This window comes from Herpailurus yagouaroundi, unplaced genomic scaffold (assembly GCF_014898765.1).
Source record: "Herpailurus yagouaroundi ecotype Mexico unplaced genomic scaffold, PumYag 77, whole genome shotgun sequence".
NCBI lineage: Eukaryota > Metazoa > Chordata > Mammalia > Carnivora > Felidae > Herpailurus > Herpailurus yagouaroundi.
The window spans coordinates 51,590,666-51,603,085 of record NW_024412388.1 but is presented as its reverse complement, the minus strand read 5'-3'; the positions used below and the strand labels follow the sequence as shown (position 1 = coordinate 51,603,085).

At 36.2% G+C, this 12,420-nt stretch overlaps 1 protein-coding gene across 10 annotated transcripts in view; it reads left to right on the top strand.

Annotated features, from left to right (window-relative positions):
• The window catches only part of DOCK7 (dedicator of cytokinesis 7), a 231,470-nt gene that overhangs the window by 184,591 nt on the left and 34,459 nt on the right, over positions 1–12,420 (top strand). For all 10 annotated transcript variants that reach the window (XM_040470459.1, XM_040470458.1, XM_040470457.1 and 7 more), the window contains 6 exons: positions 2,585–2,681; positions 5,718–5,814; positions 5,933–6,067; positions 7,634–7,786; positions 10,474–10,632; positions 11,556–11,656. In XM_040470459.1, the coding sequence (XP_040326393.1) occupies positions 2,585–2,681; positions 5,718–5,814; positions 5,933–6,067; positions 7,634–7,786; positions 10,474–10,632; positions 11,556–11,656 (742 nt within the window). The remainder of the gene's footprint in view (positions 1–2,584; positions 2,682–5,717; positions 5,815–5,932; positions 6,068–7,633; positions 7,787–10,473; positions 10,633–11,555; positions 11,657–12,420) is intronic.

Genomic DNA, 12,420 nt, shown 5'->3' with positions numbered 1-12,420 from the left:
CTGACAGCTAGGAGCCTGGAGCCTGCTTTGGATTCTGTGTCTCCCTCCCTCTCCCCCTCTACCACCGTGTTCTGTCTCTCAAAAATGAATAAACATTTAAAAAATATATATGAAAATGAACTTTTATTTAGTTCATTTAATTATTACCAAAATCTAATGAAGATTATCTTCAACCTTTAAGTTAAAGAAAATAAAACTCACCAGAGGTAAATAACTTGCCTACGATCATAAACTAAGTGACAGAACCAGGCTCTTTTGACTTCCGATGTAGTGTTTTGTATATTCTACTGCACCTCTTTCTAAAGTTTCTTGTTGGAGAGAGTGGCACTGTTAGTAGTATGTTATGTTTTTAAACCTGTAGCCTTGGGACAGTCATCTTTGTTTGAATGTAGAAATTGAAATTCTATATGTAGAATCTAAAGGAAATAAATGAATAAACTCCTAGATACCTCTGTTAGTGGTGCCGTAGGTGCGGGGGGGAGAGGAGGGCAGAGAGGATGGAGGTGTCAAGAGGTACAAATGTCCAGTTATAAAATACTTAAGTACTGGGATGTAATGTATAGCATGGTGACTACAGTTTATACCATATTGTACATTTGAAAGTTACTAAGAGAGTAGGTTTTAAGTTCTCATCATAGGAAAATTATAATATGTGGTAATGGATATTGACTAGATTTAGAGTGGTGATCATTTCATAAATGTATACAGATATTGAATCATATTGTACACCTGAAACGAATATAATGACATACGTCTGTTGTATCTTAATTTTTAAAAAATTGAAGTTCTTAGAAAAATAAGACCTTTGCAATTCTTATTTGAATTTGGACACCCAAGTTATGTCACCCAATGATAGACATTGGGTGATAAGAGATGAGGGACAATTTCATGGGGGGAAGAAAGTTAATGATAAAAATGTAAATAGATCCCAGATATTTGTTTTGTTAACTGGGTAAATACAGGCATATCTTTTTTGTTTTCTTTTACCAAATTTTTTAAAGATAGAGGTTTCATAATAAAAAAAGAGGTGGGAAGAGAAGGAAAGTGAAGGGAAGGGAGAGAAAGCAGAAGACTTACCCAGACATGTCCTTTATTGTGTAGTATATTTGCTTCTCATTATTTTTTTTTTTAAGTTTATTTATTTTGAGAGGGAGAGCACATGCACACAAGTGTGGGGAGGGGTAGAGAGGAGAGGAGAGAGTGAGAATTCCAGGCAGGCTCCATGCTGTCAGCTCAGAGCCCAACTCAAGGCTCAATCCCACAACCCTAGGATCATGACCTAAGCCAAAATCAAGAGTTGGATGCTTAACCAACTGAGCCACCCAGGTGCCTCATTTCTCATTATTTTTAAAATTTCTACTTGGACTCTAAATTTTTACTTTCCTTTTTCTTTGCATTCTCCCAACCAATTTAAAATCTCAGGCTTTTCAAAAAGAAGCATTAGTTTTCTAGTTGAAAGTCTGAAGTCATGGCTAATTCCTTCCTTTAAGTGTAAATCTCTCCACAATTCTCAATACCTTCTTCACTTCTGGATTTGTATGAACCAGTTCTGTCACTGCTGCCCCTTCTGGGAGCCCACAACATTCTGTCTGCTTTCTATCCCAGAAGCCTTGTATGAAAGCCCTCTTCTTTCTCCTGTCCTGTCTTCTGTGGACCAAATAATAATTCCTAATTGTTTTAGGAATCCTTCTTACTTTGTTTCTGTATTAAAGAAAAGCTAACTGAACTTCAGTATCGCCAGACACCTTGTCAACCCTAAACATAAAGGGGTGGACAAAATAGGCATAATCTCCATTCTTAAGTAGCTTATATTCTTGTGATGATGATAAGTGCTGTGGAGAGAACTAAAGCCAATTAAGAGGAAAGGAAGTGTTGGGGAGTTGGGGAAGACCTTTATGTGGAGGTGATGAATGATTGGTCAATGAAAATTTGTGGGAAGCACAGTCACATAAGAGGAACAACCACTATTACAGAGGTCCTAAATCAGGAGCATATATAGAAAACACACACAAAATAAGTGTGGTGGCATAAGTAGGAGAGAAAGTGTGGTAGGAAATAAGGTCTTATAAGGCCCACGTAGGGCCTAATAAGCCATGGTTTAGGTTCAGAGAAAACAGTGTTAGAAAGTTTGCTTATATAAAAGGGCATTTGGTTTTTTTATATATAATGCAGGTAATATATTTCTGCTATAACTGTTATAAAAAAGTGAAAAAAATTTTTGAGAGAGAGAGAGAGAGTCAGAGCGTGAGCAGAGGAGGGGCAGAGAGAGAGGGAGACACAGAATCTGAAGCAGGCTCCAGGCTCCAGACTGTCAGCACAGAACCTGATGTGGGTCTTGAACTCAAGAGCCATGAGATCATGACCTGAGCCGAAGTTGGATGCTTAACTGACAGAGCCACCCGGGCGCCCCATAAAACATTTTTAATAAAAAGTACCATCGTTAGTTTTTGCGACCTGTAGTGAGGATAAAATGGCTGTGTATAAAGTTAACATTGTGCAGTATATCTTATATATTTGCAAATATACATATAGGTGGTCCAAATGAAACAGCACTTTAAAAATGGTTTTGAAATTTATTTGACAGAGAGAAGCCCATCTGGAAGTGCCTTTGGAAGTCAAGAAAATCTGAGGTGGAGAAAGGATATGACTCACTGGCGTCAAAACACTGAGAAGCTTGACAAGTAATATAACGTATTTTATGTTACTGATGGGCTTGTTGGATTTCAAATGCAGGAGGAAAATGGCTAATTTTATTGTTTTATATATATATTAGGTATTCAAATCTTAGACAACAAAATAGGTTTAATTTTTTTGATGTCTATTTGTTTTGAGAGAGCGCATGTGAGTGAGGGAAGGGAGGAGAGAGAGAGAGAGAGAGAGAGAGAGAGAGAGAGAGAGAGAGAGAGAGAGAGAATCCTCAGCAGGCTCTGTGCTGACAGCCTCAATCCCATGAACTGTGAGATCATGACCTGAGCCAGAATCAAGAGTCGGACACTTAACCAACTGAGACACCCAGGCGCCCAGTTATATTTAATGTTTAAATTTTAGATTAAAAAATATTTAGGGGAAGAATTTTTCATGTGGTATAGTAAAGCAAAATGTTACCCATTTTGTCTCCAACAACTGTCTCCAAAAATATGCCTTTGAAATACATTCTGCAACAGTTTTTTAATGTAATTTGGGAGTGCACTGAACTTCATATTTCAGGGATCCAAGAATTAGAAAGCTAATCTTTGTCCTCTTGGAGCTTAAAATATAATTAAGAGAAACACAGAAACACTACAGGTCTTCTGTTTCTAGCATGGAGGTAAGCTAGGAACACTAATTGACCCCTACTGCCAAAAACAACTAAAAGTGCACTTCCTGAGAGCTTGTACCTAATGAGCTGGACCTTCAGTGTAAGGGGCACCAAAAATAATCCCTTCTTACTGCCCATGTGACCTCAGGTAAAATTGCTTAGCTTGAAACTTGGCATTGAGTCAAGGGGCTGAAATTTTTGTCTTGAGAATTTGTAATTACAAGTTAGGCCTCAAGTAGCTTGACTGGCCCAATAAACTTTGAGAATATGATGACAAGCTCATTCAGGTTTGCCTAGTACTACACCCAGTGTTAGCACTGAATGTTCATCCCAGGGAATCCCTCAGTCCTGTCCTAAAGTAAACCAGGCTGCTCAGTCACGCTACCTGAGGACCATCTTCAGACCAGGCTTTCAAGGATTTTCACAGATAAACTTGCAGAAGTACACAGATAGTAACATCATAGACCATAGGAAACACTGCCTTATGCAAGCCAGTAGAGTGAGAAATCACAGACTTGCTACCACATAGATGAGAGTTTGGATTACCAGAAACTGTCGTAGTCTCTTAAGGATGTAACAAAATAGAACACAGTGCATTGCTTATAAACAACAGCAATTTATTTCTGACAGTTTTGGAGGCTGGGAATTCCAAGATCATGGCACCTTCAGTTTGATGTCTAGTGAAGGCCCTCATCAGGGTTACAGCAAGAATGCTGTCTTTGGTGGAAGAGCAAGCAGACTCCCTGGGCCTCTTTCATAAAGGCATTAATCCCCCATTCATGAGGGCTCTGCCCTGATGACCTAATTACCTTCCAAAGACCCTACCTGCTAATACTGTCACCTTGGGCATTAGATTTTTAACATGAATTTTGTGATGACACAAATACTCAGACTATAGCAGGTATTAAATACAATATAAATACTTAAAAATTCTTAAACTTTGAGTATGTCCACTTTTCTCTCCTCGTCTGTTCAAGTCCATTTCTTTATTTTTTGCAGGTGTGTTTTGTTTTTTAGAAATCACAAAGGATAGGGCTGCCAGGTGGCTCAGTCAGTCGAGCATATGACTCTTGTCTTTGGCTCAGGTCTTGATCTCATGGTTTGTGAGTTCGAGCCCCAAGTGGGGCTCTGCATTGACAGCACAGAGCCTGCTTGGATTCTCTTTCCCTCTCTCTTTGCCCCTCCTCTGCTGGTGTGCACGTGTGCACTCGCTCTCTCTCTCTCTAAATAAATAAATAAATAAATAAACTTAAAAAAAAAAAAAGAAATCACAAAGCAGTGAGATGCTATGATATTAGTATATTGCTTTCTTTTGCATTTGTATAATGTGTTTTCTCTGCATGTCTTGCTGTGTTTTAAGGAAGCCTTTTTTTTTTTTTTTTTGGTGTTTTCCCGATTCTTTTTGTTTAAACCATCATGTTATTGTCAGGTTTTTTCACAAAATCTTGCTGAAATTTTAAGTTTGAACATATATATATTTCCCAATTTAATTCTAACTATGTTGTATTTTCTTCTTTAATTTATAAAATGTAAATTCATGAACTATTCTCCTAAGTGGTAGTAATAAAGATTCAGAGGTTTAAACATCCAGAAACTTTGAAAAGTTAACATTTAAAATGTTCTTGTTCTTCCACCTTGATTTATGTGTTTGTTTTGTCTATGTAGGTGTAATTGTTTCTGTATCTATCTATCTGTCTATCTATCTATCACTACTAAAATAAACGTCAATTTTACCCATAAATCATATGGAGCTATTCTTAATATTACTCTTTATATTTTTAATAAATACTAGTCTTTAAGAAAACCACTTTATTGCATCAGTTTGTTTTGTTTCTATTCAGTGATTCTATCCAGAGTTTGGGGAAGAGTTAAATCACTTTCTGTATCAAAATTGCTGTATCAAAAATCTATAGCAAATTTTTTTTCTATTTTTGATAACAAAAATACTGAGAAATTAGGTGACAATTTGGAAAAAAATAAGTACTTTTATCCTAAGTAAATATGTCGAAAATCCTTGAAGGAGTAAGATGAACACTAAACATTTTGAGTATTGCTTTACATGAAGCAGCCCTAAATACAAGCCCACATAGCACCACCTAGTGTCTGTGCCATTGAGAATAAAAAATATGCTCCTGCGTTTGCCACATCTCTGAAAGCTAAACATTTGTTTTCAGTGGTATTGTAGAATTACAATGGGATGTGAAAATCTGTACTGACGTGGTTGACAAAATGTAGGGTAAAAGAAAACACTTATAATGTGTAAAATAATTGTCTTTTTATTCTCTTAGAAGTTTTCTTTAAGGCAAATACTGACAAATGGTTCCAAGTTTTTTATTTCTATGTATCTTTAAGTCTTTTTTGAATTGTGGATCTATTGGCTCTTTTAAAAGGTAAATATACTTATAATATTTTGTATTAGATCAAGAGCAGAGATTGAGCATGAAGCACTGATTGATGGAAATCTGGCTACTGAAGCAAACCTAATCATTTTGGATACATTAGAGATTGTTGTCCAGGTAAGAACACAAACAAGAAGGATTTAAAGTATAGATTTGGTGAATTGGGGTTGTGCAAAAAACATTTATTGAGCCATAATTCATCTATTTTTAAAACTTATTTATTTTTAAATTGCAGACAGTTTCTGTAACAGAATCCAAAGAGAGCATCCTTGGTGGGGTGCTAAAAGTCCTACTGCATAGCATGGCCTGTAACCAAAGTGCAGTTTATCTACAACACTGTTTCGCTACACAGAGAGCCCTGGTTTCAAAGGTAGGTTATTTTTGTACCTTCAGTCTTGTCCAACTTGGCTTTCTTTCTTTATATTGTCTAAGATCGTTTAACACTCCTTGGTTAATATAGTAAAAATTTTAAGGGGCGCCTGGGTGGCTCAGTCGGTTGAGCTTCTGACTTTGGCTCAGGTCATGATCTCACGGTTTGTGGATTCGTGCCCCGCATCAGGCTCTGTGCTGACAGCTCGGAGCCTGGAGCCTGCTTCAGATTCTTTGTCTCCCTCTCTCTCTGCTCCTCCCCTGCTCACATGCTGTCTCTCAAAAATAAATAAAGATTAAAAAATTGAAAAAAAATTTTAATAATAACCTAAGACCCATGATTCTTTTTTGCCTCTCTTCTACTAGTTGCCTTTTCAGTTCTCTCTTATTTGGATCACTTGTAACCAGTTTGGGGCTTAAAAAACAGTAGTTTTGGGGGCGCCTGAGTGGTTCAGTCAGTTAAGTGTCTGACTTCGGCTCAGGTCACGATCTCACAGTTTGTGAGTTTGAGCCCTGCGTTGGGCTCTCTGTTGGTGGCTCGGAGCCTGGGGCCTGCTTCGGGTTCTGTGTCTCCCTCTCTCTCTGCCCCTTCCCTGTTCACGCTCTTGTCTCACTCTCTCTCAAAAATAAACATTAAAAAAAAAGTTTTGTTGTGGAGAAGAGCTTGAAATTAATAACTGATTTAAAATATGGGGCTTTCCTTGTTTTCTCTTAACCTCCTTCTGTCATTAACTTGATTTATTTAAGAATTTAAGGTATAAGTAGTTCATTCCGTTGACATTAACTTACCCCGTGGATGAATAGGAGGTACTTCCATTTGTTCAACTACTTCAGATATTTATTTCCTATGTTGGTTTTCTGAACGTAGGTATATTCTTAAATCTTGAAGGTATCTATTTCATCATAGTCATCTAATGTGGAATGCAGAGCTGTTAAAACTTGAACTAATGAAAATTACTTATATAGCATTTTATAATAAAACATATTAATAGAATTATTACATGTTGGTTATGGTTACTATATTGTTTTATGCATAGTGTCTAATCTTACTCAGATAGTCCCATAGTCCCGTGTAAATAATACCGTTAGGTCCATTTTATGGATGAGACATTGTCCAACATTACACTACTGGCTAATAAGTGACATATTCAGTATTCAATCCCAATCTGTCAATATTAGCCGATTAGCAAACATTGCTGAACTGTTTTTTAAAACTGGGCTATACTGGGGCGCCTGGGTGGCACAGTCGGTTAAGCCTCTGACTTCAGCCAGGTCATGATCTCGCGGTCCAGGACACGATCTTGGGGTCCAGGAGTTCGAGCCCTGCGTCAGGCTCTGGGCTGATGGCTCGGAGCCTGGAGCCTGTTTCCGATTCTGTGTCTCCCTCTCTCTCTGCCCCTCCCCCGTTCATGCTCTCTCTCTGTCCCAAAAATAAATAAAAACTTTAAAAAAAAAAAAACGGGGCTATACTAACACATCTCTAGTTCAGGCTATGTTAATATATCTCTGGAACTTCTACTGCATCAGTTCAGTGTTGGTGTTTTTGTTTTTGTTTGTCTGTTTACAGTTCCCTGAACTCTTGTTTGAAGAAGAAACAGAGCAGTGTGCTGACTTATGCCTCCGGCTTCTCCGACACTGTAGCAGCAGCATTAGTACAATACGGTCACATGCCAGTGCCTCACTGTACCTACTTATGAGACAGAACTTTGAAATTGGTAATGTAAGTATTTATCTCTGGATTCATAATGAAATATAACTCCTGCAATGTCTGGTAAATGTGTTTTGGGGGGAGCATGGAATTTTTTTTTTTTTGAGACTAATCTTAGACTGCGTTGATATTTCTCATTGCGTGTATATCTTAAAAATCTGAATCTCCAATTTTGCTTCCTGCACTAAAGATAAAATATAGTAGTAAAAATTAGAATATAAATGTATCTTGAGCTTTTGGAAAATTTAATTATTATCATTAAGTAAAAAGAAAATACAGATAAAGAAAATTAAAATCAAAATCAAATCAAAATCTTGATTTGATATTTTATGACTATATACCAGTCTGAAGAATTCCATGTTTTTGTTAAAGTATTTTTTTGATCATATATTCATGTGTTGTATTTTTTTGCAATTTTGATTCAAATGTTTACATCATTTTTTTTTTTTTTTTACTTATGTGCGTATTTAAGGCCCAGGATTGTCCTTGGAGCACTTTTTATTGGTATCTCATTGATTCTGATATACAGTTTTCCATATTCTTGTTTTGTAGGTATTTTGTAATTTCAGTTTGTACTTTTAAAAAAATTTTTTTCCTCTTTATTTTTGAGAGAGAGAGAGAGAGAGAGAGAGAGAGAGAGGGAACGAGTGCACAAGTGGGGGAGGAACAGAGAGAGAGGGAGACACAGAATCTGAAGCAGGCTCCAGGCTCTGAGCTGTCAGCACAGAGCCCCACGCAGGGCTCAAACCCACAAACCGCGAGTTCATGACCTGAGCTGAAGTCAGATGCTTAACTGACTGAGCCACCCAGGCCCCAGTTTGTACTTTTAACTGGAAGAGTTGACAGTCCTTTTTGTTACAAAGTTTGGATATTAATTATCAGTTTTATTGCAGTGTGATTATACAACGTAGATACTATGTCTCATTTTTTGTACTGTGGACATGAAATAAATGTTAAGCATTTAAAAAGAAAGGTGTTCTTTATTTCAGAGTACTGAGTTAAGTATACCATATTAGTTATATTATTCTATTTTTCTATACCCTTTTTTGGTTTTGGTCCACTTGGACTGAAGGAGATGATTTATAGCCTACACATAGTTTATTTCTCTTTTATTATCTCTATTATCTATTTAGTAAACTGATACTCATAACTGTTATATCTTTTGTTACTTTTTTTTTTTTTTTTTGCTTTAATCCTCTCTTATTGGGCTAAATATTGTCCTTTAGTTGTTTACTCAAGATAGTTCTTGGGAATAGTATTTCTCACATTCTTGATTGTTTTGTGTTTTCTATATTTAAAGGACAGCAAAGATGGTTATGAAATTTTTTGCCCAAGACTGAATTTAAAAAAAGGGTGGTGGTGGGAAAGATCAGTAAAATGTACCAGATAAAGAACACTTAATAGAAAAAAAGAAAAAAAAAGATACTTGAATATCATCATCTTCTGGCTTTACATATTGTAGAGATATCTGAAGATGACCTGATACTTTCTTCCCTTTTAAATAACTTTTCCCCTCCCAGCTGCTCTAGGGATTCTTTCTTTAGATTTAAAATTAAATACCTTTTTTAGAATGGGTCTTGGTATTGACCAATGTTTGTTAATTTTCTCAGCCACATGATGTCTGCTTTCAATTTATTTCAGAATGTTTTCTTGAATGTAAAATAGAATATTTTCTTCCAGGGTTTAGGGTTTTTCCCAAACAGACATACATATGTTGGATCTGTTTTGCTTTACTTTTTGTCTATCATTTTTCTTTTCTTTTTTAACACTTCTAAAATTTCCAATTATTGTGGTTCCTTTTCTCAGTATTTCTCTGTCCTGTAATCCCTTATGTGCTCTCCATGGCATCCTTTGTTTCTTTTACCAATTATAAGTTTAAATGTCTTTTATCTTTTTTTTTTTTCAAGTATTGTGAGCTCACATGTAACCTCCTATTTTATGTCCTCTATTTCTGGTTTTTGTTTTTGCCTTGAGTTTCTTATTTATTCTGCCTTTTGTTTATTTCTGCTTTCCTTCCTAAAGTTCATATGTTTTTTTATTTGAGAGAGAGAGAGAGTAAACGAGCACACGTGCATGCGAGCAGGCAAGAGGGGCAGGTGGAGAAAGAATCTTAAGAAGGCATGGAGCTGATACCTTGACCCTGGGATCATGACCTGAGCCAAAACCAAGAGAGACTTGGATGCTCAACCAACTTAGCCAAGCATGCAACCCCATACTTTTTTTTTTAAGTTTATTTATTTATTTTGAGAGAGAGAGAGAGAGTGCGTGCACATGAGGGGAGGAGGGGTCAGAGAGAGGGAGGGGGGAAGAGAGAGACTCCCAAGCAGGCTCTGCACTGGTAGAGATGCGGAGCTCGAACATGAACCATGAGATCATGACCTGAGCCAAAGTCAAGAGTCAGACACTTAACCGACTGAGCCACCCAGGAGCCCCTAATTCAATTCTAAGACATGGCTTTGTTTTTTTTACTCTGTTTGTAGCATATTATTCTTAGCAAAACTCTGTTTTATGTCTTGTTTTAAGGTTTTAAAATAAGATTTTAATATGTATATTTTATTACTTTCTAAAAATTTTTTATAACTATTTGGAATGGTATTTTTTTTTTTTTACTTTTTCATTTAGCAAGTAAAAAAAATATAAACTTTTTTCTTTTAAGCTTTTCTGTATTAAATGCTGACTTGACAATTTCTCTGTTACAGAACTTTGCTAGGGTTAAAATGCAGGTAACCATGTCACTGTCTTCCTTGGTGGGCACATCTCAAAATTTTAATGAGGAATTCTTAAGACGTTCTCTAAAGACTATATTGACGTATGCTGAAGAAGATCTGGAATTGAGGGAAACAACATTTCCTGATCAGGTCAGAAACACTGCTTTCTAGATAATTAACTGAAATAGAATTATAAATTTTTTTTTCAACGTTTATTTATTTTTGGGACAGAGAGAGACAGAGCATGAACAGGGGAGGGGCAGAGAGAGAGGGAGACACAGAATCGGAAACAGGCTCCAGGCTCTGAGCCATCAGCCCAGAGCCTGACGCGGGGCTCGAACTCCCGGACCGCGAGATTGTGACCTGGCTGAAGTCGGACGCTTAACCGACTGCGCCACCCAGGCGCCCCTGAAATAGAATTATAAATAGACAGTTTCTAAATTGTTAAATCAAATTTTGTTTTTTAAAACCTATATTTTTCTTTCAAGCCACGTATCCTAGGCCATAGATAGTGCTAAATCTTTTTGTTTCAATAAGCCATGCTTCCTTCTTGGAAAGGTTGATATCTTTGGTATGTAAGTCTGTGAATTCATAACAAATACAACAAATAGTAGACACCGTATAAATAAATAGGAAACTTTATGATGAAATATTATTCCTACTTATTAATGAAACAGTAATTTGCCTTAAAAAGTAAAGTTTTTACAAACTACGTTTTGGTAGAATCAGAAACATAGGAGAGGATATCCTTTTGGGTTTTCCTCTTGAATCCTGTATATCCCTACATTTTATTTCTAGTTCTAGTTCTACTTGTTTCCAGATGAGAAAACTGAAAGAAAAAAAAAACAAAAAAAACACAAAAAACGAAACCCAGCCAGCTCAGGAATTAGTATAAAGTTTACTACCCTTTACTCACCATACCCCAGCATGCCCGCATTCTTTAGAACTCTATCAGTATCATATTATTTGTTTTGCAATCTTCAGATATTTATCTAAAATATCTTCCAAACTAATGTGGTGACTGTGAATAAATGATAATTAAAGAATGTTTTTTATAAAATTCTCTGCTTCAGGTTCAAGATTTGGTTTTCAATCTCCATATGATTCTTTCTGATACTGTTAAAATGAAGGAACACCAGGAAGATCCTGAAATGTTGATTGATCTAATGTACAGGTATCATTTGTTTGATTCATTTATACCTCGTATAATGGGTTTAAATTAGTTAAAGTTAAAAATAGAAATACCCTACAATCCAGCAATTGCACTAATAGGTATTTACCCAAAGGATACAAAAATACTAATTTGAAGGGCTACGTGCACCCCGATGTTTATAGCAGCATTATCAACAATAGCCAAATTGTGGAAATAGCCCAAATGTCCATTGACTGATGAATGAATAAAGATGTGGCATATATACACAATGGGATATTACTCAGCCATAAAAAGAACCACAAAAAGACTCTTAACTGTAGAGAATAAACTGATAGTTACTGGAGGAAGGATGGGCAGGGGGATGGGTTAAATGGGTGACGGGCATTAAGAGGGGTACTGGTTGTGATGAGCACTGGGTGTTGTATGTAAGTGATGAATCACTAAATTCGTTACCTGAACCTAATATTACACTGTATGGTAACTAACTGGGATTTAAATAAAAAATAAATTGGTAAAACATACAGAAAACATTGGATAAAAAAATAAACATACCAGAATTACTTAAGTCATTTTCTAATGGTAGATCAGATCCCCTGTGTCACTTCTCTGGGAACTATGCATAATTGTTTAGTATATTTATTGATTATCAAAAATGAGGATTTTTAAAAATAATTGATACATATTTAGCACCTTGGGATCACGTGCCCTAGATTTCATGCAGACACCCAAGACCCATATTTTAAATGTAAAAATCAGCCCTTTAGGAAGAAAATACAGTGTATTAA